This window comes from Bos mutus, chromosome 3 (genome assembly GCF_027580195.1).
Source record: "Bos mutus isolate GX-2022 chromosome 3, NWIPB_WYAK_1.1, whole genome shotgun sequence".
Taxonomy (NCBI): Eukaryota; Metazoa; Chordata; class Mammalia; order Artiodactyla; family Bovidae; genus Bos; species Bos mutus.
The window spans coordinates 20,851,340-20,872,767 of NC_091619.1; the positions used below are offsets into that span (position 1 = coordinate 20,851,340).

Genomic DNA, 21,428 nt, shown 5'->3' on the forward strand with positions numbered 1-21,428 from the left:
AAGGATGGGCAGGGCTGGGGGGCTCAGAGGGAGGGCGCTACCTGCCCTAGCTCAGCTCCCGTGGTCCCTGCCTGATAAGCGTGGCTCCCTCCCCGTTGGTGCCAGTCCAGAGTGACAGGTATGACAGAGAATGATGAAAGGAGAAAAATCAGGAAACTGTTACCTCGTTGTTGAAATAACCTGGGTCATAATCTTCCTCTGGGCCAATAATTAAAGGCTTTGGGCTCTGATCTACACCCTGGGGGAGAGAATCAAGTTGCAGACATGAGAGGGTAGAGGACAGGAATCTGGCCTCCGCGGTGGAGTCTGCTCAGGGACAGCATAGCGCCGATAAGGAAAGCCACACGGGGCTGCTCCACATTGGCACCTCACCGCCTCCCCCAAGTCTCAGAGGACAGAATCAATGATTTTCACTTGCAGGAAGGCAACTGCTCCTGGGTGGGGCAGAGCAGGCTCAGAGCAGCCTGGTCACATGACATACGAAGATGGGAAGTGAGAGAAAGTGCTCACTTCCTGTTTGTGAAAGATCCGAGGAGGGAGTGCCAGCCTGCAAAGAACGAACCTAGAGCTCCTGCTGGACCGGTGGGCTGGGGGCTTTGTTGTTCTCCTCAACAGCACCCCCGACCCCAAACACACAGCCTCCAAACCCAGTGCCTCCACACGCTCCTCCAGTTACTGGGTGCCCTCCGCCTCTGCTGGAGGAGAGCCCTGTGGTCCCTCTCCGCCTCCCTGAGAGAAAGGGGATGGAGCCAATCCTTTTCCAACACCATCGCCATCATTTCCCCAGCCGGTTCAACCATCTGTGGTAAACCCCCACATCCTGTCTAAAATGCAAGCTTCTCAGCACGGGTTTTCTAGCCTCCCCTCTTACGCCACCAATTAGGTCTATGAGAGATTTCACACTGCGCACACTTCTCAGATGCTTCACTTTAGGCTTTCTCCTAAAGGGGACTTGAGCTCTCAAAGCTCTCCTCCCAACTATGCTTTTCACTCAGTTTACTCTCCCTCATATTCAGTGATTCCCCAACGAGGGCTGTGTTCTGGAACCCGTCTAGAGTAGGCACTGCTCATGCCTCCTTTTTCTCAGGTCTAAGATACCTTCCTATTCCACCTTCTTGAGAGACTTCTCCTGACAGTTTCTCCCCAGTGCTCCTCACTCATTTTTGTTCTCCTGGATATTTAGACTCTGCGCTCAGAATGACTGAGTATAGAACACGAGAGACTCAGGATACATCTAGAGATCAGAGTCTAGTACCCAATTATAAAGGCATGTTTGAAGTTGCAGAGTCAGGCCTTATGCGCTGGACCTGTATTCCTCAGACACACCCTGAGTATCCTCTTCTCCTCTGACACTCACTCCCCTGAGGTCCAGGATTTCCAGGGGGTGTTGGATGACTGCTTCTGGCTCTACTTGGCTCTCTAGTAAAATCTGAAAGCACTAGCTTTTGGTGTGTTTGGGAGAAGGATTTATTTAAGTTTTTACAAACCTTACAGTTTTTCTGACTGCAAAAGCAGAATTTATTTATCATGTGTGTGTGCATGCTAAGTCACTTCAGTTGTGTCTGACTCTTTGCGACCCTATGGACCGTGGCCCGCCAGGCTCCTCTGTCCATGGGATTCTCCAGGCAAGAATACTGGAGTGGGTTGCCATGCCCTCCTTCAGGGGATCTTCCTGAACCAGCGATGGAACCTGTGTCTCCTATGTCTCCTGCCTTGGCACGTGGGTTCTTTACCACTAAGAACCCACATGCCAAGGCAGGAGACATAGGAGACACAGTGCCACCTGGGATTTTTACAGCAGTGGTACTCAGGTCGTGTGAAAACTGCTGGGGATTCGATCTAAGAGCGTGTCAGCCTCTTCCAAGGGAAGCAGCGGCTGAGTAGCTCATCCTGAACCCATTATAGTGGGTAGCTGTGTGTGTGCTCTGTTGCTCATTCACGTCTGACTCTGTGACCCCATGGATTATAACCTGCCAGGCTCCTCTGTCCATGGGATTCTCCAGGCAAGAATACTGGAGTGAGTTGCCATTTCCTAAGAAAATCAAATATTGCAGAATTATATAACAAAGTTTGAATTCCCTATGATTCTACCCACTAGCTGCTGACAGTTTCATGGATGGTATACGTTTGCACCTGTGTTCTTACTAACATAAATTGTTATTAAGCAACTGGAATTATACTATATGTGCTCTTATCACTCAAAAATAACAATTTAAATAGTTTTCCAAGTTGAAACAAGTTCAGAGGAGGAGGAAAAGGACTCTGAGACCAATTATTCCACACCTGCTCCTATTAGCCACCTGAAGTAAAACTTCCTTTAAGAACAGGATGTGCACCTGACCTCCTTGCCTTGGCCCTGTAGCAGTACTAAGGTGGGGTGGGGTGGGGTGTGCAGAAGTGGGAGAGGTCTTCAAAGAGCGTCCAGGACAGGAGGCAGCTCTGCACTGGGGCTCAGGAAAACCGAATTCTAGTCTGATGCTGCCATCAGCAGGCTGTCTCTCTGGGTGGTCCCTTAGCCTTTCTCTGCCTCAGTCTCTCACTGAAGAAAAATTCTCATGCCTGTCTCCTTTTCTGGCGGTGACAATTAAATTAGAATTTTTTTTCCTAAAGGAAATAGTACAGCAGCTGGTGCACTAAGCATTTCAATACATGCACAATCCACTTCCCTGCTTTCCCCTCAAAGACCTGAAAGTAACTACACTCTATTCGACAGGAATACCTAGAGCATCAAATGGTGTCTGATGTTTAATATAAGGCACAGCAGATTTCCTTTAAAAATAAACTTAAGTTTTAAAAAGTTAGCATAGAGAAAAATATTAAGTAACATTACACAGTTACTATGAGGATATGGAAAAAAATTATGGTGGTAGCAGATGAATTTTAAGAAACTTGAAAGAATTTTAAGAGGCTTTACAAAACTCAGAGCTTTCTTGCCAGTGTCTCTAACAGGGAATGACTGAGCTTCTGCCTGTACAATGACAGGCAATTCCCTGGCTCTCAAGTCAGACCATCCCATTGTCTTAGAGCTCAGATTCTTTGCAAGCTTTTTGCATGGAGCCAAAACTTGTCTCCCTGAAATCTCCCCCTGGACCTAGTTATCCTTGAAAGTAGTAGCTTTCAAATCGGGTTTTGGAGAACCTTAGGGCTCCAGAGAAGTACTCCTGAGGTCGGGGGCCAAAGTTGGGTGGTGGATTAGGAAAAGGTCCAGGTAGTGAGTTTACTGTGTTTTCTACATCAGGGTGCCAAATAATAAGATTTTGCTCAAGAAAGGAACTTTGCTAAAGAAACAGAAGGTTGAAAATTACTATTCTGGAGAAACACTGAACAAATCTATTTCCTGTTCTATACAGACAATAAAATAAAGAGCAGCAATCTGCTCCTTGGACATCATTTCCCTACAGATGTATTCACTGACTCTTCAGTGAATACAAAAACTCAAGAGAGCCATTCTCCCGTGTATGTATTTATACCAGGTTCTTCCTTCATTATCTGTCCTTCAGTTAGTGTCTACCTCTAAACAGGCTTCAGTCTGATCATCCAAGGCCATGTGTGGGGAGCCCAGTTCTGAAAAGAGGGAAAGGAGAAAGCCCAGCGTGGCTCTGGTCACCCACCTGGTCGCTGCTGGGGGGAACTGGTGCGTCGGAACCCTGCCGCCGGTGGCGCTGTGCCAGCCGGGCCATGGTCACAGGCGAGGTGCGAGGACTGTCCAGCCCAGCGTCTGACAGGACCGAGTTCCGATTCACCAAGGACTACAGGAACAGAGGACTCTGTGAGACAGAAACTCACCCAGAAGATCCCCAGGGCTCTGCTCATCGGCTAATAAAAATGTAGTACTTACTCTGTGCCTGGCATTACACTAGCCCTCGGGTGTGTGTTACCTCATTTGATGCCTACAACAGCCCTCGGAGGTAGAAGCTCTTATTCCTCCCACTTCCCGCACAAAGAAACTAAGACTTGGAGGGGCTCCAGGACTTGCCGAAGATCGGATAGTTAGCAATGCGGCCTTCCCCAGGCAGCCTCACCCCACTGCCCGCTAGGCACCCCTGCTTCCAGGCGTGGAGCCCGCAGGGGGATGTCTGCTGTGGATTACTGAGGACCCTCCTCGCCCTTGGTGTCTTTCCGACATACTGAGCCTTCCATGTACATTCATCATATTCCCACAAATGGGCAGAGCAGTAAAGAAATAAAATTCCAACCATTATTTAAAATCAGGTTTTAAACATGTTTTCAATTACTTACTTATTTCATTAAGCTAAGTAAATATTTTGATAACACTGTTATGACTTCTTTCATTCACTCTAATTTTTATATTCCCAGTTCATATCTGCAATTAATATATGCAGGCTGAGAACACCTAGAAGATCACCTTTGAGGCCAAAGCCGTAAGCTCTTCTGACTACTCCAGAGAAGACAAGCTGTTCAAGTAAAAGATCTATGACTAAGAAAGAGAAGCTGCCACTTCCGATTAGGCCGGATTTGCTGTATCACCCTAAGATGATGCTATCTGTAGCCAGGTGGAGATGTGTTTTTGGTCCAGTCAGTGTTGTACAGAATTTCTGTCTCTGCTCTCTCACACTGACACAAGGCTTGCTACGATTAATGCTACAGCCTCTCTCTCCACTTGACTCTATATAACAGAGTTGACTATGATAAAACAGAAGCCAAGATTGATGATCTTGCAGATAGGATGCATCTGACCCGAACTAAAACCCTTGCAACTAAAACTACAGCAGAGGGCCCGGATGACTCGCTAGACGCCTCGGTGCATGTGGTGAGCAGAGAACCTATCGATGCCCAGAAAAGGAACACCGAATGCGTGGTTTAAACGGGGCTCCCCAATCCCCGCCTTAGCACTCACCTCACTGAGGGAAGGAAAGCGTTCTGTGCCGGAGTCCAAGCCACTATCCCCTTCCTGGGAATCCAGAGAGAGTCGGCCTGGGAAGGAAAGAGTTTACATGGTCAGGAAGGAGCTGTGGCCTGGGGGAGAGAAGGGCCTTTATTCGGGGAACCTGTGCCCAGGGCAGGAGGGCGAAGCTGCCACTGGCCTGTCTTTCCCAGTTTCCCTTTAGCTCTCCTGAGACTTTCGACACTTAGCTTTCACCTATCCGCACACCTGTGCCCAGGCCATGTCACCTTCCAGAATAATCCTCCATAGCTCTACCTCCCAACAAGTCCTAGCCCTTAGCTCATCCCTACCCTCTTCTGGTTCCCATCCATTTCTTCTTATGACAGCATCTCTTGGGCTCCGAGCTGCCAGGTGCTGGCAGGCATGCTGTTGTCTAGACCACCATCATTCTAGCATCTCCCCAGCACTTATATATCCAGGGCTATGGGTTATACATTCGTTTCCCTGTCACTTGGACTGCTTTCTCTTATTACTTTATTTCTTGGAGGCAGGGACTGTATTCCGCCCCCTGAATTTGCCCCAAGGGGAGGGGTCGATAGATAAGAAGTGTGAACTAGAGATGTGCCAGAGAAAAAAGGGGTGCTGAGGGGACTCACCTTCCGACGATCTCTGGCTGGTGTCACCATATACTGGGAGTATGTCCTAAAAAGAAGAGAGGTCCGGAGGGAGGGCAGATGCTGTGAACCTCTCCCCCTACTGTTTTCCTCCAATCAACCCTTCCCTCAGTCTCAGCAGATAACATCTGCTTACAATTAGTGGCCTCTTCTGCTTCATTGCCTTACAAATGCCCAGTTAGAAGAGCTAGTGCTTCATTTGTACAATTTAAGGTGAATGGTGACCCCTAATGGTGAAAGGGAGCTTTACTGGTGGTAAAATTCTAAAAACTTACTTGATTTCTCACCCTGGACCTCAAAGCATCTACTGCCTCAGTTGGGCTCGTCACTGAAAGAACTTCCGAACCATCAAGGAGTATGAAAAGCTCCTGCAGATGCAAAGCTCTGCCTCTAAACATCTTTGAAGACTGACAGGCATTGGCCTGAGGCTGACCAGCCACTGTGGAGGGAATAATGTTGCTAACGCTTTACTGTTTATGAAGCACTCTTGTCTATATCTCATTTATTTATTTATTTTTAAAACAACTTGGAGGCAGGTATAGTACTCACATGTTATAAATGAGCAAACAGAAGCCCAGAGATCTTAAGTAACTTGCCCAAGCTACACAGCAGGTAAACTATAAAGCAAGGGTTGACGCTCAGACCCCTAGATTCCAAGCTGAGTGTTTCAGGCCCATCGCTTACACAGCACACGAGCACAGAGGCAGCGGCAGTAGCAGACACACACGGGCCCCGTCCTGAGGGCACCCTTTAATTCTGACAGTAACGCCATCAGGCAGATCCTGCCGTTATCTCCATTTCATACATGAGGACACCAAGGCTCCCAGGGATTATTATTTTTATTTTTTAAAGCTTTTATTGAATTTGTTACAGTAGTGCTTCTGTTTCATGTTTTGGTTTTTTGGCCACGGGGCATGTGGGATTTTAACTCCCTGACCTGGGGTTGAACCTGTACCCTCACTGCATTGGGAAGTGAACTCTTAACCATTGGACTGTCAGGAAGTCCCCTTCCAGGGAATCACTGAGTCACTTGCCCAAGAGTCTTAAAGCTGGTGAGCACTATAGCTAGGAGGTGAATCCAGATGGTCTAAATCCTAAACCTGAGCTTCTATCAACCATGTGATACTGAGAAATTCTCCAGAAAGTAAAAGTTTAAATTTGTTTAGCTTGCGTTTCCCAGACTTGTTTGATCTGGATGGTCTGAAAAAGAAAATGGATAATCCTCAAATAATTTCTATTGATTTTGGCAAATATTGTTCTTGGAGATCTTAAAGTGTTCGGAGAGTTACTTCTTATTTACCCAAAGAATGAAGGCCTGATGGACAGAAGTAAGGTACTAATGAAGCGTCAAGTCCCTGACTAGGACAGATAAAGAAGGGTCTCCTCCCTAGGATTTCCTGCACAGTGTGGTTAGCTGCCGCTACAGATCCCTCTCAACTGCCTGGGGTCCCTTTACTTAGGCTGACTTTTAAAAGTGCTCGCGTTACTTTGAGAAGACCTATTACTGGAGGGCGAGGTGATAGGAAAAGCTACCAGATGAATAATGAGTAAGATTAGTGTTGGAATATATATCAGCTATGAGGCAACTACCCAGCAGGGGATGGATAATCAGCAAATTAAAGCTGACAGTCTGATTTACTGCATATTTCTTTCCATTTCCATTGCAACTATAAGCTGCTGGAGGGCAAGAAACAGGCTATCCCTTTGCATGGGGTCCCAAGTGTCAGGACAGTGCTCAATCTCTGCGGCGCTAAGTGAAGCCCTGCTGGCCTCTGACACTGCGCGCACACTGACTCAGCCCCAGGGGCCTGTGTGACTCGGGAAGCCTCCGTCCTAGGCTGCTCCCTCACACTCCCCTCCATCCGCCTGCACGAGCCCTTCCTGGAGCTAAGCCTGCCGTCACTCACCACTAAGCCACCAGTCTCCTGCTGGATCTTCAGCTGTAACTGAGTGACTCGCCGCCGGGCGCCTTCGATCTGCTCTTCCAGCAGGCTGGCGGGGTTCCGGCTATACACCTCACAGATACGCTGGGGGTGGGGTGGGCGGGGGGCGAGGAGGACAAGGAGGAGGGGAAAAGGCAGAGGAGAGGTTAGTAGAGAATGGACGACTCACCAGTGGGGAGAGTAGGCAGTTATCCCGAAACAAAGGGGAGAGAAAGGAGATCGCTGCCTCTGAGGAGGTGTGTGTCATTTCACCATCACGCAGGAGCAAGAAGAGGTACATGTGGTGAGAACAGACCACAGGAGGCAATGGCAGAGAAGACAGGACACAAAGGCCGCTCCTGACCTGACCATTAAGGCCTACATGCTAAATGAGGTCTTCCTTGACTGCAACTCAAAAGGCAGATATTTAAGTGACTGGCCAGACCAGCACACACAGAAAATGCTAAGGAGGAGACATACACACAGCGAGAACCACAGGAGTTGAGACGAAGAAGCGTGGACCAAGGAAGCCAGCACCCCCGTACCCCAGCCCTGAAGCTGGGAACCACTGACACTTATCTAGCATCCTTTTAGCACACAGCTTGGGCTTTGCAGTCAGGGAGGCCTGCCTCTGAACGCTGGCACCTCTGCTCACTAGCTGTGTAGACCTGGGCAAGCTTGACTACGTCCTCATAGATCAAATGGAGACGTGGTACCTGCCTCTGGGCATGGATGGAGGCTATGAATGAGCTTATGTATGTAAAGTGCTGAGCACAAGGTCCGGTGCCTAACTACTTGACTGAATTCACGGCAGCTATTATTATTTTACTACAATAGGAAATGCTCAGTGAAGCTGGTGGGTTAAATAGTTACATAGACATTAAGTGCACATTTTCTCCATACTCATCTGGAAGCTCCCCACGACCCCTCATACTTACTGTTTCATCTTCTCCATGCCTCTCAAGCCCTCAGCCCTCCTCTTAGTCTCTGCAGATAGTATCATCTGGTAAGAATGTTCCCAACTTCACTCCATTTCAAAGCATCGCAGCTACCCTTACCCTCTGCCCTAGAAGAGAAACTCCATCTAATCCCTGTACAGGGTTAGGGCCTCCAACAGCCTCGGGCTCCTCTTGGGCATCATTTACATATCCTCAAAGTTTCCTCATTCTAATGGCTCCTTCCCTTCACCCTATAAAAAAGCTCAAGCTTCCTGTCCTAAAATGAAACAAACTACTACACAAAACCTTCCATCAACTCTGATAAGTCTTCAAGCCACCGCCTCATTCTCTTCTCCCTCCTTTCACAGCCACCATGCTTCCAAGCAGGAGTCTCTATGTAGAGCCCAGGCTTCTTAGTCTTCTAGTTGCCCACCAGCATACAGTTTAGTTCCTCCCATCACCACACTCTTCTGAAATCCATAGCTTCTTCTTAGTCCTCATCTCTCCAGAGCTCTTTAAATACCCACCTCCTCAAAATGTTGCCTGCTTCTGACTTCTCATCTTGACACTGACTTGGGTCGCACCCCTCCCTCCCTCCCGCATCTTTACCCCTGACTCCTCTCTTAAATCTAGGTGAGCCTTCAGCTCTGTAAACCTCTACAGAGAGCTGACACACACCAGGCCCCGTGCCAGCTGTGCAGGAGGAATATGCCAACACAGGCATGGTCCTGGCCTTCAGGAACTCAGTCCAATAGAGGAGAACAAACAAATAATACAGTACAAATACAGCAGCAACTGTTTAGAGGTTGATGCAGTGTGTCACAGAAGCACAGAAGCTCTGAAATTCCACCCTCAGCTCTCTCCTCTTCTCTGTCCTTGGTGATATCATCTAGTTCCCAATTTCAACTGCCACCTGTATGCTGAGGCTACTCAGATCTCTATCAATATTTCAAAATCCAATCTTTTCTTCTGAGGTTCATCCTTGTTATCTCCATGTGCCTGGAGGATGGTCTTTTCACCTGAACCTCCCATGGCTGCTTTAAACTCAGTCCATCCAAAGCTGACCGTCATTTCTTTCCCCTAAATCCTTCTCCTCGCCTCTGTCTCACTTCATCAATGGCGTCACCATTTATTCAGGCACCCAAACTTGGGGCTGTCTTTTCTTTCTTCTCCTTTACTTCTCCCTTCTAGTTGATAAATTTCTTATGTACTGTATGTAACAGCCTCGGAGAAGGTTTCCTTATGTGTCAATCCACTTACTACACTTTTCTAAAGAACACTGTTTTGAAGATATGATCACTCCACTACTCAAACCCTTGGATCAATTCCAACTGCTTTCAGAATAAACTTCAAGCTCATCATGTTACTGAAGGCCCAAAGCACTTTCCAGAGTGAAACAGACTGAGCCCAACTGAAATGTCGTCTCATGAACTTTCTCTGATCATTGTATAATTAATTATTCCTTCTTTCTATAATTTAAATAATGTAAAAATTATTATCGACATATAATTCTCATAAATTCACCATTTTAAAGTATATAATTCAGTGATTTTTAGTATATGCACAGAGCTGTACAAACATCTCCACTATCTAATTCCAGAACACTTTCTTCAACCCTACAAGAAAGCAGTCACTCCCAGTTTCTCCCTTCCTCCATCTCCTGGCAACCACTAATTTATTTTCTGTTTTTATGGATTTACCTCTTCTGGACTTGCACGTAAATGGAATCATACAATATGTGGCCTTTGGTGTCTGGCTTCTCTCACTTGGTACGTTTTCAGGATTCTTCCGTATCAAAGCATGCATCAGTCCCTCTCTCTTTTATATGGCTGAATAATATCCCATTTTATGGAGAGAACATATTTTGTTCATTTACACATCAGTTAATGAGAATCTGAGTGGTTTCCACCTTTTGGCTATTATGCAATTAATAAATGCTATTATGAATGTTCACATAAGAGGTTCTATGCCTTTAACTCTCTTGCGTATATACTTAGGTTCATGGAGTTGACAGATCATATTTCTGTGTTTAATATTTTGAAGAATTGGCTGCACCACTTTGCATTTTCACATTAACAGTGGGAGTAGAGTAGGATAGTGAATATGTAGACAAAATATAAACAAACATTTCTCCAATTTCTCCGCATTTTCACCAACAGCTGTTATTTTGGCTCTGGCCATCCAAGTGGGTGTGCGGTGGTATCTCAAAGCATTGGTTGGCCTCTTTCTAATGACTAATAATACTGAGCATCTTTTCATGTGTTTACTGGCCATTCGTATGTCTTCTTTATTGGACTGTCCATTCAAATTCTCAGCTAACTTTTAAACTGGGTTGATTTTTAAGTATCTATTACATATTCAGGTACTAGACCTATATGTTCATGGCAAATAGATGCGGAAACAGTGGAAACAGTGGCAGACTTTATTTTTTTGAGCTCTAAAATCACTGCAGCCATGAAATTAAAAGACGCTTACTTCTTGGAAGGGAAGTTACGACCAACCTAGACAGCATATTAAAAAGCAGAGACATTACTTTGCCAACAAAGGTCCATCTAGTCAAGGCTACGGTTTCTCCAGTGGTCATGTATAGATGTGAGAGTTGGACTATAAAGAAAGCTGAGCGCCGAAGAATTGATGCTTTTGAACTGTGGTGTTGGAGAAGACTCTTGAGAGTCCCTTGGACTGCAAGGAGATCCAACCAGTCCATCCTAAAGGAGATCAGTCCTGAGTGTTCATTGGAAGGACTGATGTTAAAGCTGAAACTCCAACACTTTGGCCACGTGATACAAAGAACTGACATGTTTGAAAAGACCCTGATGCTGGGAAAGATTGAAGGTGGGAGGAGAAGGGGACGACAGAGGATGAGATGGTTGGATGGCATCACTGACTCAGTGGACGTGAATTTGGGTAAACTCCAGGATTTGGTGATGGACAGGGAGGCCTGGTGTGCTGCAGTCCATGGGGCTGCAAAGAGTTGGACACGACTGAGCAAGTGAACTGAAATAAACTGAGACCTATATGAGCTGCAAATATTTCCTCCTATTCTGTGGTTGTCTTTTTAAAGTTTCTTGATAGTGTCCTTTGATGCACAAAAGCTTTCAATTTTGATTAAGTCTGATTTATCTTTTCTTTTTTTTTGGTTATTTATGCTTTTGGTGTCACAGCGAGGAAACCACCATCTAGTCCAAGTGGTTTATCAAGGAATAAATACCCATGTTTTCTACTAAGAGTTTTATAGTTCTTAAAAATAGTTTTAACTCTTATATTTAAGTCTTTGATCCAGTTTGACTTAAATTTTATTAATGTGTTTAAATTTATTTACTGTGTGAAGAAAGAATCCAAACTCATTCTTTGCACAGATATCCTGCTGTCCCAGAACCATCTGTTGAAAAGACTGTTCTTTCTTCACTGAACTATCTTGACACTTTTTAAAAAACCAACTGACCACAGATGTCTGGGTTAATCTCTGGACTCTGAATTCTATTTCACTGATTTACAGGCCTATCCTTATATCAGTACCACACCGTCTTGATTACTCTATGACATTAGTATCAGCACTTATTATACTGCAGTGCAACTCTTCCTTCATCCATCCATTGATATTCTACTAGATTATAAACTCCTTAAAGGAAAGGTTCATAGCTCACTTATCTTTATAACCACTGTAACCTTCGTCCCTAGCACCTGTCCCCAGCTCCACTGCGGCACACACAGTATCGAGGCACACAGTAGGAACTTAATGTTTGTTAAGTAAATGAGTATATTTTCATGTCTTGGTGCCTTGGAGCTATGCTGTCCATTCTCTTCCCCATCTCTTTTGCTTACTGAAGCCCTGCTCTTCAAGGCCCAGCTGAAATACAATCTTCTCAGTGAAGTTTCCCTTACATCTCCCATTATTAATTAATAATAATAATCTGCTATCTTCCTTGTCCCTCCCACTCTCTTTCCTACTGTAATATGAATTTTCCCCATGAGATTGTAAACATGTTGAGGGCAAGAAGTATCAAATCTTTTAGGAATTAAAGTAATGGTTTACATACAGTGGGCACAATAGAACTGAAATGAGGGGCCAGGAGCTCGCTGTAAGCCACAGCTATTACTGGAATCTGGTCGTTTCCTTCCAGCCAAATTAAACTTCTTGTTCTCCCTGCACATCATTGCCCATGCCTGGAAATCTCTCTGCATCAGTCAAATTCTACTTTAACAAATTCCACTGGCCTGTGACAATTCTTTAGAGGTCCTGAGGTTTGACATTAAGGTTTTCCTGTGATAGCATATGGCCTGCAAATTAAGTTGTACACTTTGGTAGATTGCTTTGATAAAGTATTATCTCATGAAGGCAATGGCCAGTCTATCCTCAGCAGTGACCTTACCTGTAATTCCTTTTCCTCCTGTCTCAGCATATTCCTAAGGATCTGGGTGGCATGTTTTTGAAATTCGGGATCCTAAGAGTGGAAAACATGACAGTGGTGAGAGTTGGGGCCCAATTAGTAGCTTTATTCTCCTCCTCCAGGTGAGTCCCAGGCAAGGAAAGCTATGACGTGACAGCCTGGGTGGTAAGAATGTTTTGAATAACACTTACTATCTCACTGGAGCTCAATAAACATAAAATCTTATTTTTCACATCTGGTATCAAATTGCTCTCTAAAGTCTTCCAGGACTTGCAGGTCAGTCTTCTTTCCAATCGGAAAATCCTGTTCCCTATTACTCTCTGCCTCTAGTCCTTTTTTAACTCCTCACACAGGTTATCCTGGTCCTTGGGTTCTCCCCCTACTAGTCTTGCTCTTTCCTGACTCTCTCCCCTATAGACTGGGCTCCATATTTCATTCCTCCAGGCCTTCTTTTTCCCCAGGAAGCCTCTCCTTTACTCCTTGACTTATTCCACATCTTTGCAACAGTGACTGTTAACAGTCTTTACAGACTCCTCTGACCATGCCTGGAGGTGTGCACCCTCACCCTGATGGAGAGGAACACTCTCAAAGGGCCTCCTTAGAGTCCTGCACGCACACAGGAAACACTGCACGCTGCTACCTGATAAACCGCATATGCACTTACATGGAAGAGGACACTATAGCACAAAACGCCCTTTTAATGTAGTTCTCATTTTGTTCCACTTTTTTGATGGCCTTCATATAGTTCTTTTTCTTGTCTCTTCCTACTGGCATGCCATTCGATTTAACCTGGTTCCATTCCAATGGGCAGCTCTTCAAAGGGACACCAGAATGAGGAGAGGAGCAGGGGGACCATTACCTGCAGAGGTCTGGGTCCTGTGATGCGCTGTGGAGGTGGCAGAGGTGGAGGAGGTGGCGGTGGGGGGACCACTGGGGTGACTCGGGGAGCTCCTGCTGGGGCTGGGTTCTGCTGGGGCCCAGAGACACCAACGGATGAGGGCGAAGAGCCCAGGAGGGTGAGAGCAACATAGGCCCCAGCTGGAGGAAGACAAACAGAGGGCTGCTCAAGTGGTGCTGTTTGCAACAGCAGACACTCAGGCACAAAGGAGGCAGTTCTCCCCTCTCCTTCCATTAAGCTTATAATTCTGCAGGTAAAGTTCTCCTCACGGTTAATGCCCCACCTGTTCTCTAATTCCTGTCCTTCCATCCTACACCAGCACAAGGCTCCTTTCCTTCCCTTTCCTCAGGCAGAGGCCTCAACCAAAACCCCACCCACAACTACTTGGGAGCTGCCCACTCAGTCCCTTGTTTCTCAGGATTGGGAGAGGGGAGTGAGTGGTATTTGAGTGAGACCTGGTCTTAGTAGAACATGATCTAAAAGGTAGTGCAAAGATGGGTAGAAAAATAAACGTGTCGGATGAGAGATTAATAGCGTCTCCACCTGAAATGACAGGAGGGAACCGTGGCAGTCTACGATGATCAAGCCAAGATTAAAGACTTTAGCCACCTCCCGCGTCTACAGAGGAACCCTGCTGGGTCAACAGGCCTGCTTCCCCCTGTGCCCCCCGTGCATCTGCTCCCTGACTTTCTTTCATTGCCACCTCTTTCCAACTCACATTTGATGAGCTTCACCACCTCCAGGTGTGAGCTATTAGTCACCATGGTGCCATTCACCTGTTGGGGGACAAATGACATGACTGAGTAATGGCAGTGGAAGCCTAGGGGATCATTTTCTTAGGTCAAAGCCACTTCTTTAGGGAGCCATTTATCAGGGCTCTTTAGTATAGTAAAACCTGTTATAGATCTTAGTCACAGTCAAGAAGGGCCTAGAATACGGAACCCAGCTATCTTAATCCCCATTCTCTGTCATGGTATTCTCTGTCATTGTACCACCCTCCTGGTCAGTGGCTGATGACAGATGCTATGAAAACGGAAGTGTACAGGAGGGGCCAAGGCCAGAAGTGACCCTGCACTCCCCGTCCCCGCCGGCGGGGGAGGGGGGTTGTCACCCAGGGAGGGAACTTCACTCACTTTGATGATCCGGTCACCTTCTTTCACACCGGCTTTCATGGCTGCACCTCCTGTGAGGAAGCAGAAGGCCTGGTCAGTGAAGACCCACCACCTTCCAGAGGTCACTGAAGACCCACCACCTTTCCAGAGGTCACTGAGTCTCCACTCATGAACCTGCCAGATCACCTTCCCCCTCAAATCTCTTCTCATCTCTGTGTTAAGTATTTCACATGCTGGGTATGTATCCTATTCTGCTCCAGGGCCACAACTACCTTTGAGCTAGACTGGACTGTCTGAGGTCCCATCTCCTGTTCTTTTCGCCACCTGGCTCAGAAGCAGACTTCTCCTCTGAGCGCCAGGCCACACTGGCAGAGAGGCAGGGCCGGACTCCGGGGAGAGCAATGTGTGCTTTATGTGAATGTGTCTGGATATGTTCCAAGGTCAAATAAGAGTTTATTTCTATTATCCAGTGGGAAGAAAGAGTTTACTGTATTAAATAACTGTTGAAGTAATTATTAAGAGGAATATACAGTATGAGAAAAGAATTGCAACAAGAGTTTCCAAATCCTGGTCCCTAAGTCCTGAGAGGTTCATAAAAGACATTGTGGGTATTCCTAGCATTAAGGAAGATAATGATCACTGCTTTATTTTCTGTTAAAAAAATGGTTCTGCAGCCGCAGCGGTTCTGACCACCATGTATAGTCGTCCCTGGGTATCCACTGGGGATTAATTCTAGGACCTCCTGCACGTGCTCAAGTGCCTTACTTAAAACGGCATAGTACAATACCTTCCGGGTTCACATTTGATTGAACTAACTGCAGATGGAAATTCTGGGCTGCAGTTGGTTGAATCTATGGATGTAGAATTCTCAGATTCGAAACTCACGGATATGGAGGGCAAAATGTAGTTTTAAATGAGTTAAGTAGTACTCAGAAAGCACAGGAAACACTTATGCTTCATGAGAAGCATAAAAACTATGATTTTTGTAAATTTACCCCGATGATCATTAAATCCGTAAGTTGCATTCGTCTGATCAAAACAAAACTCCCACAAAGTACATCTATATGTTTCTAGTCCAAAAAGAGAAATTACAGTGATGACTACATTCCAATTTGGCTTTTTAGTATTGGGATCCAGACTACCCAATCTAAAGTGTGCTATTTGTGGGAAAAGTACTAGCTTGAAAACTCTCTTTTACACTGTCATCTAGAAATTAAAGGTGGAGGGGAAGAGTGATTTTGCCTGAATGCATGAAACACTAATAACTTAGTGATTAAAAAAAATTTAAACTTTCCAGAGTAAAGGAATTAGAGAAGAAGTTATAGACTTCAGTAAGCACGAGAATCACCAGAAGAGTTTGTCAGAAAGCACATTCCTTGGCCCCCTTGTCAGAGGGTGACCCAGCGCTGGGACTTGGGCCTGGAATGAGGATTCCAATCGTCCTAAGGGCCCAGGTGATTCTAATGGAGCAGAGCACAGACTGCACTTGGACAAACAGTGACCTGAGAAGCCTACAATCTGGAAAAGATAATAACAACTGCGGTGTTACTCTTGTGATTTCGATGCCAATCCAAATGATGTCTCTTCCTCTCTCCTGCCCAAAATACACATTCATACACATATTTTCCAAAACTCATATTTCACTGCAAGCCATCCTTTTGTTCTTTCCTCTCTGAGCCTGACTCTGCTCAGGCCTAAGAGGTGGGTAAAAATTGGAGGAGCCCTGAACTCATAATTCACTGGAGGGGATCCTCATACATTCTGTATCAAAGAGATCACAGAGGCAAAGTACAAGTTACTGGCAGTCCCACTCGCTCTCTCACCCGAGTCCAGGAACCTCGAGAGAATACAGAAGCAAAGAAGAAGTTTCTTTTCAGAGTTCTACCCTAGGATATGAAAAGCAAACCTCCCCCTGATAAAAGTTAACTCCCAAACATAAGGAGTGCTAATTATTTATATCCTCGTATGGCCCACATACCTCATTTTGGTCATGAATTTGAAATTCTCTTTTCACCTTTCACATAAATAAATTCCAAATATTTCTTCCAAAGTTAAGTAAAGCACATATCCTTTCCATTTTGCACTCTACTTAGTAGGAAAATGCTGGCCAGTTACCTACCCCTTTCCTTGTACTCTTTTTCCTGCTTGGGATGTACCATGCTGCCAGGACCAATCCCATTTGCTACAATGAGGTTCACTCTTTTTAGAGACACTTGCCTCATATTCTTCGCCACTCCCATCTCCTTCCTGCTCCTAGTTTTCAATCTGGGTCACTTAACAACAGTGATTCTACCACCAGACATTACAGAGCTCTGAAATACCTGAAGCTTTTCCATACACAACTGATTTGCTTACAATGCCCTCCCACTCGCTACTCGCTTCCCACCAAACTCCCATCTCGTCAACATGTTCTCTATGGCCATCTTTCAAACTACTCCTGAAATCCGATTTTCTTCTAAGAAGGCTCCCCAAACTAATAAGAAGGGAGATACTATGCTTCGAACAAACTAGCTCAACACAACCTTCCAAGTAACCCTTCTTCTTGTGTACTGTCCAACATACATCTTTCAGTCATTTATTACTTAGTGTAATTGTATCTGCACAGATATCTGGAACAGAATGCCTGCCTCAACTGTGAATGCTGCAGCACAGTAACCATCTGTGCTTGGAGCGAGGTCATGTGAAGGCGGGAAGAAGAAAGTGGGTCTTCGATTTCTCCATGGCATCTTCCAACCTGGGACAAGGAGCTCCCCTGGAGGGCAATCAGGCACCTGCCTGATGACCTGAGGGCTATTTTGCCTTTTTCACAATTCCAACAGGGAAATCAAGCCCAGAGTGTGAGCCCTAGAAATGCTTAGTATTGTGGAGGCATCCCCAGATGTGCCCAGGGAACCAATTCTAGAATGAACCATGCATGCCACAGGACGCCCAGGCCTCTAGTAAAAGCACATGCAAGTTCTCCAAGTCCTATGGCACGGTCACATCCACGGTGACTTTCTAAGAACTGTCCACTGCTGGCGAGGGGGACACAGCACTCACCAGGCCGCACAGACTGCACCAGGACGACGCGGTCCCCGCTGACTGTGAAGCCGAAGCCATGCTGGTCCCTCTGGATGATGACGCAGCGCTGAACCAGACCTGGCAAGGGGGCGGAGGACAAGGGGCTTCAGCTGGGTCTGTCACTGCGAAGTCAGGGCACACAAGCCAGGGCCAAACAAGCAGAGCCCTAGTGTGGTTCTTCCTCCAGAGAGCCTTTCCGGATTCCCTCGACAGCCTGTCCAAACACACTCTTGCAATGCAAGCCTTTCTCAGCAATCGACAAAACCCTGTCACCTACTCTGTATTCTACACAAGAAATTCCCTTCTTGAGGTGTGGAGGTGGTTGTCTCTCTTGTACATGTTTCTCTTTTTAGGCTTGTTTGAGTGGGACTGGACAAAAAAGGGGGCTGGCCAACGCCAGGCTGAAGACTAATATCTCAGAGAAGCAACCCCGGGACCGAAGCCTAACTGACCCTGGAAATTTTCCATTAAATCATGTTCAGTGAATACAGAAGGTGGGTCACCAGTGCGTGTTGCCTCTGCAGAGATGGATAACTCATGGGGGCAACTGAGGGCTGGCCTGTGCCAAAATGCAGGGAAGGATAAACGACTAGAGAAAACCCCTTCTGCCACAATCACACACAGAACGTAGGGAAAAAGAAAGCCAGGCTGTAACTGCCCTCAGACTCCATCCCTGTGGGCACGTATGAGATCCTGTACACTGTGGGCGTGTATTAGATACTGTTTCCTGTAACGGAGAAAGCACGAGCTCTAGCTACAACCCCACTGGTTTCAGGTCCTGGTTTTGTATCTTACAAGTTTGCACACTTGGAAAACTTTTTAACCACTCTGTGTCTCAGCTCCCTCATCTGTAAAAGAGGGATACTTTCTACCACTGATAAAAGGACTGAATAAGACAATTGGTAAAAACACGTAACACAACGCCTCGTGCACATTACGAGCTCAATATAAAGGCTAAGTCGTCTTGTATCTAGGGTATGCAGATCTGTCTGTCTGGGTGAACACCTCTGTGCCTATGTGTTGATGCCCTGAGAAGATTACCTGTTGTCTCAGATGTGTCAGAGGGCTGGCGGTGGTGAGAAGGGGACTTGCGTTCAGGTGCTGAATCTCCCAAAGACAGGCTACTTAACCTGGAGAAAGAGTAAGAAAAGCACATCAACGAACTGAGCAGGGAGGGACCACCCTCGTAGCAGAAGGAAGCTCTGTCGACAGGGGCCCTGAGTCTTGGGTAACAAGAGACTGACCCTCTCACTCTGTACCCCGCTCCATCTGGTGGGAGATTGGCCATGTCTGCACCACGGGCAATACCACCTATCTGGAATGCTAGGTGGGCAGAGCAGATATGATCTCTTTAATACCCAGCAAGGCGTCAAGGGAAATAGCCCTTCCTGGAGTCAGGAGACAAAGAGACAATAGCAAGAACAGGGTGTGCACAGACACACGCGTGGTGGGTCTTACCAGGCTGCAATGGGGCTGATGGAACAGAACGGACGCGGCGGAGAAAATGAATGCGAGAAAAAGATAGGAAAAAACAAACAGCTAGTTAGTTTAGGCAACGATTTGCGAGGAAGAGGAGACTGCAAGCCAAGGATGGGAGGGTCAAAAACACACACAGGCCTGCAGGGCACAGCCGAGGACAGAAGGGGCGGGAGCAGAGACACTCGCCCTCACTCTAGCTTAGGCTCCTCATCCCTCTCCAAAACAAGTGTCTCTAGGAGGCTGACCAGGCCTTTAGCCGGGTAACTGGCAACTTCACCTGTTGGATAACTGGCAATTTGAACCCTTTTCTAGAAAGGCGGAGTAGAATGGTCATCACCCAAGCTTCTGAGATTCCATTTATTTTGTGTGTACCATGGAGAACAGAAATCGGGTCTGTTTGATGGTATATTCCAATCCCATTTCTACAGCCAGCTTAGGGCATCCTGCTTAGAAACTATTACAGCCCTAAAATCTCAAAGTACCAGGGATCACCAAACCAGATCTAATAACAGGGCCTTGCAGGAACAGGAGAAGCTCAGATCTTTACTATGCCTCTCCTTTTTAGAAAAGTGTCTGAGCTGCCAGTTCCTAATCAATAGTTGCTGCCCCTCCAGAGGGCGTCTCCTAGCCATATCCAGCAAATGACTACGTAAAAGGGTCTTCACGGAGGCCCTTGTGCGGAGGCAAAACACTGCAAAGAATCTAAGTGTTCGCGGCAGGTGACTGGTTAAATAAACTGCAGGATATCAATATAATGACACAGCCTTCAGTCTATAAAAGAATGAGGGGTCTCTTTATATAAGACAAGGAATGGTCTCCAAGAAACATTGTTGATTGAAAAAACATGATGCAGAATTATGTAGATGGTAAGAGAGAAGAAAATGATTTGCTTATATGTTTGTTTACATATATATACAAAACATGCAAAATCTCTCTGGAAGGGTACAAAAGAAACGTATATCCCTGGCTGCCGCTGAGGGAGAAAACTGCCGGGGAAAGGGATGGAGTTGGAACCTTTCGATTATCTTCTCATTTGTTACCGTTTAAACTCTAAGTCATGTGAAAGTATTAACTATTCAACTAATACACACAAGTACATAACTTTTACATATAAAAGGGGGTGGTTCCTCCCCCCTCACCCTGGCACCCCACTTACCTGGACAGGTGAGACTGCTTTTTACTGGCTGATCTTTGGATCAGAGACAGAAGGACATCAAGGAAGAAGAAAAGCGTGGGGCCCAGGAGAGAGTGACGCAGGAAAAGAGGAAGAAAGGAAAACAAAACAAGACATAAACCAGACAAGACACTGGAGACGGTTGGTTCACAAGAAAAACCACTGGCCACAGTACAGTAGATCCAGCTTACTGAACTGCAGATTTGCCTGCACCTTGTTGCTGATTGAAACCTTTCAGAGTTTCACCACTGCACCTGGGAGAAAGGTCACAGATGCCGCAGCCAACAGGAAGCGCTAGTTAGCCAGCCCCTCCACCGTAACCGCAGCTCCCAGTGCTTATCCTAACTGCAGTGTGAACACTCAATGCGACCGCTTGTTCGTCTGTCTCTGGGCGGTAAGGTCCATCAGGTCACGGCGGTCTTGTCGGTCAGCACTCCCCACGCTTGGCATGGCGAGTGCGCCGTCCTGTTTGGTCCCCGCTCTTCCCTGTTCTCTCACTTGCCGTGGTTTCTGGCTCCTGCGCCCCACGTCATGTGTGGCACACACTGCTCCTTCCTCCTTGATGTTCCTTCTGCTCTACTCCCCATTACTACACCTGTCAACCAGACAAGAAGGCAAACTTCCAGAAGCTACAACTTCTGGCTGTCTTCAAATTATTCTAGTCTATCATGCCCTGCCCTGACCTCCACCTCCTCATCCAAGGTAAAGATTCAACTTAGCTTATCATTAAGTAAATGTCCTAGAATCTATGAATGATAGCTAAACTTACTGTGGTAATCGTTTTATTTAATTGTGGCTGTGCGGAGGGGTGGTCTTAGTTGCTGCATGGGGATCTAGTTCCTGACCTGGGTTGAACCCAGGCCCCCTGAATCTGCAGCATGGAGTCTTAGCCACTAGACCACCAGGGAAGATCCCTGTGGTAATTATTTTGCAA

General features: G+C 46.4%; 1 protein-coding gene across 1 annotated transcript in view; it reads right to left on the reverse strand.

Annotated features, from left to right (window-relative positions):
- ARHGEF11 (Rho guanine nucleotide exchange factor 11) overlaps positions 1-21,428 on the reverse strand; it is a 117,370-nt gene that overhangs the window by 28,536 nt on the left and 67,406 nt on the right. The window contains 11 exon segments of the mRNA XM_070367371.1: positions 164-238; positions 3,612-3,749; positions 4,859-4,935; positions 5,503-5,548; positions 7,428-7,547; positions 12,754-12,825; positions 13,631-13,809; positions 14,388-14,445; positions 14,803-14,852; positions 17,821-17,919; positions 18,883-18,971. Of these exon segments, the coding sequence (XP_070223472.1) occupies positions 164-238; positions 3,612-3,749; positions 4,859-4,935; positions 5,503-5,548; positions 7,428-7,547; positions 12,754-12,825; positions 13,631-13,809; positions 14,388-14,445; positions 14,803-14,852; positions 17,821-17,919; positions 18,883-18,971 (1,003 nt within the window).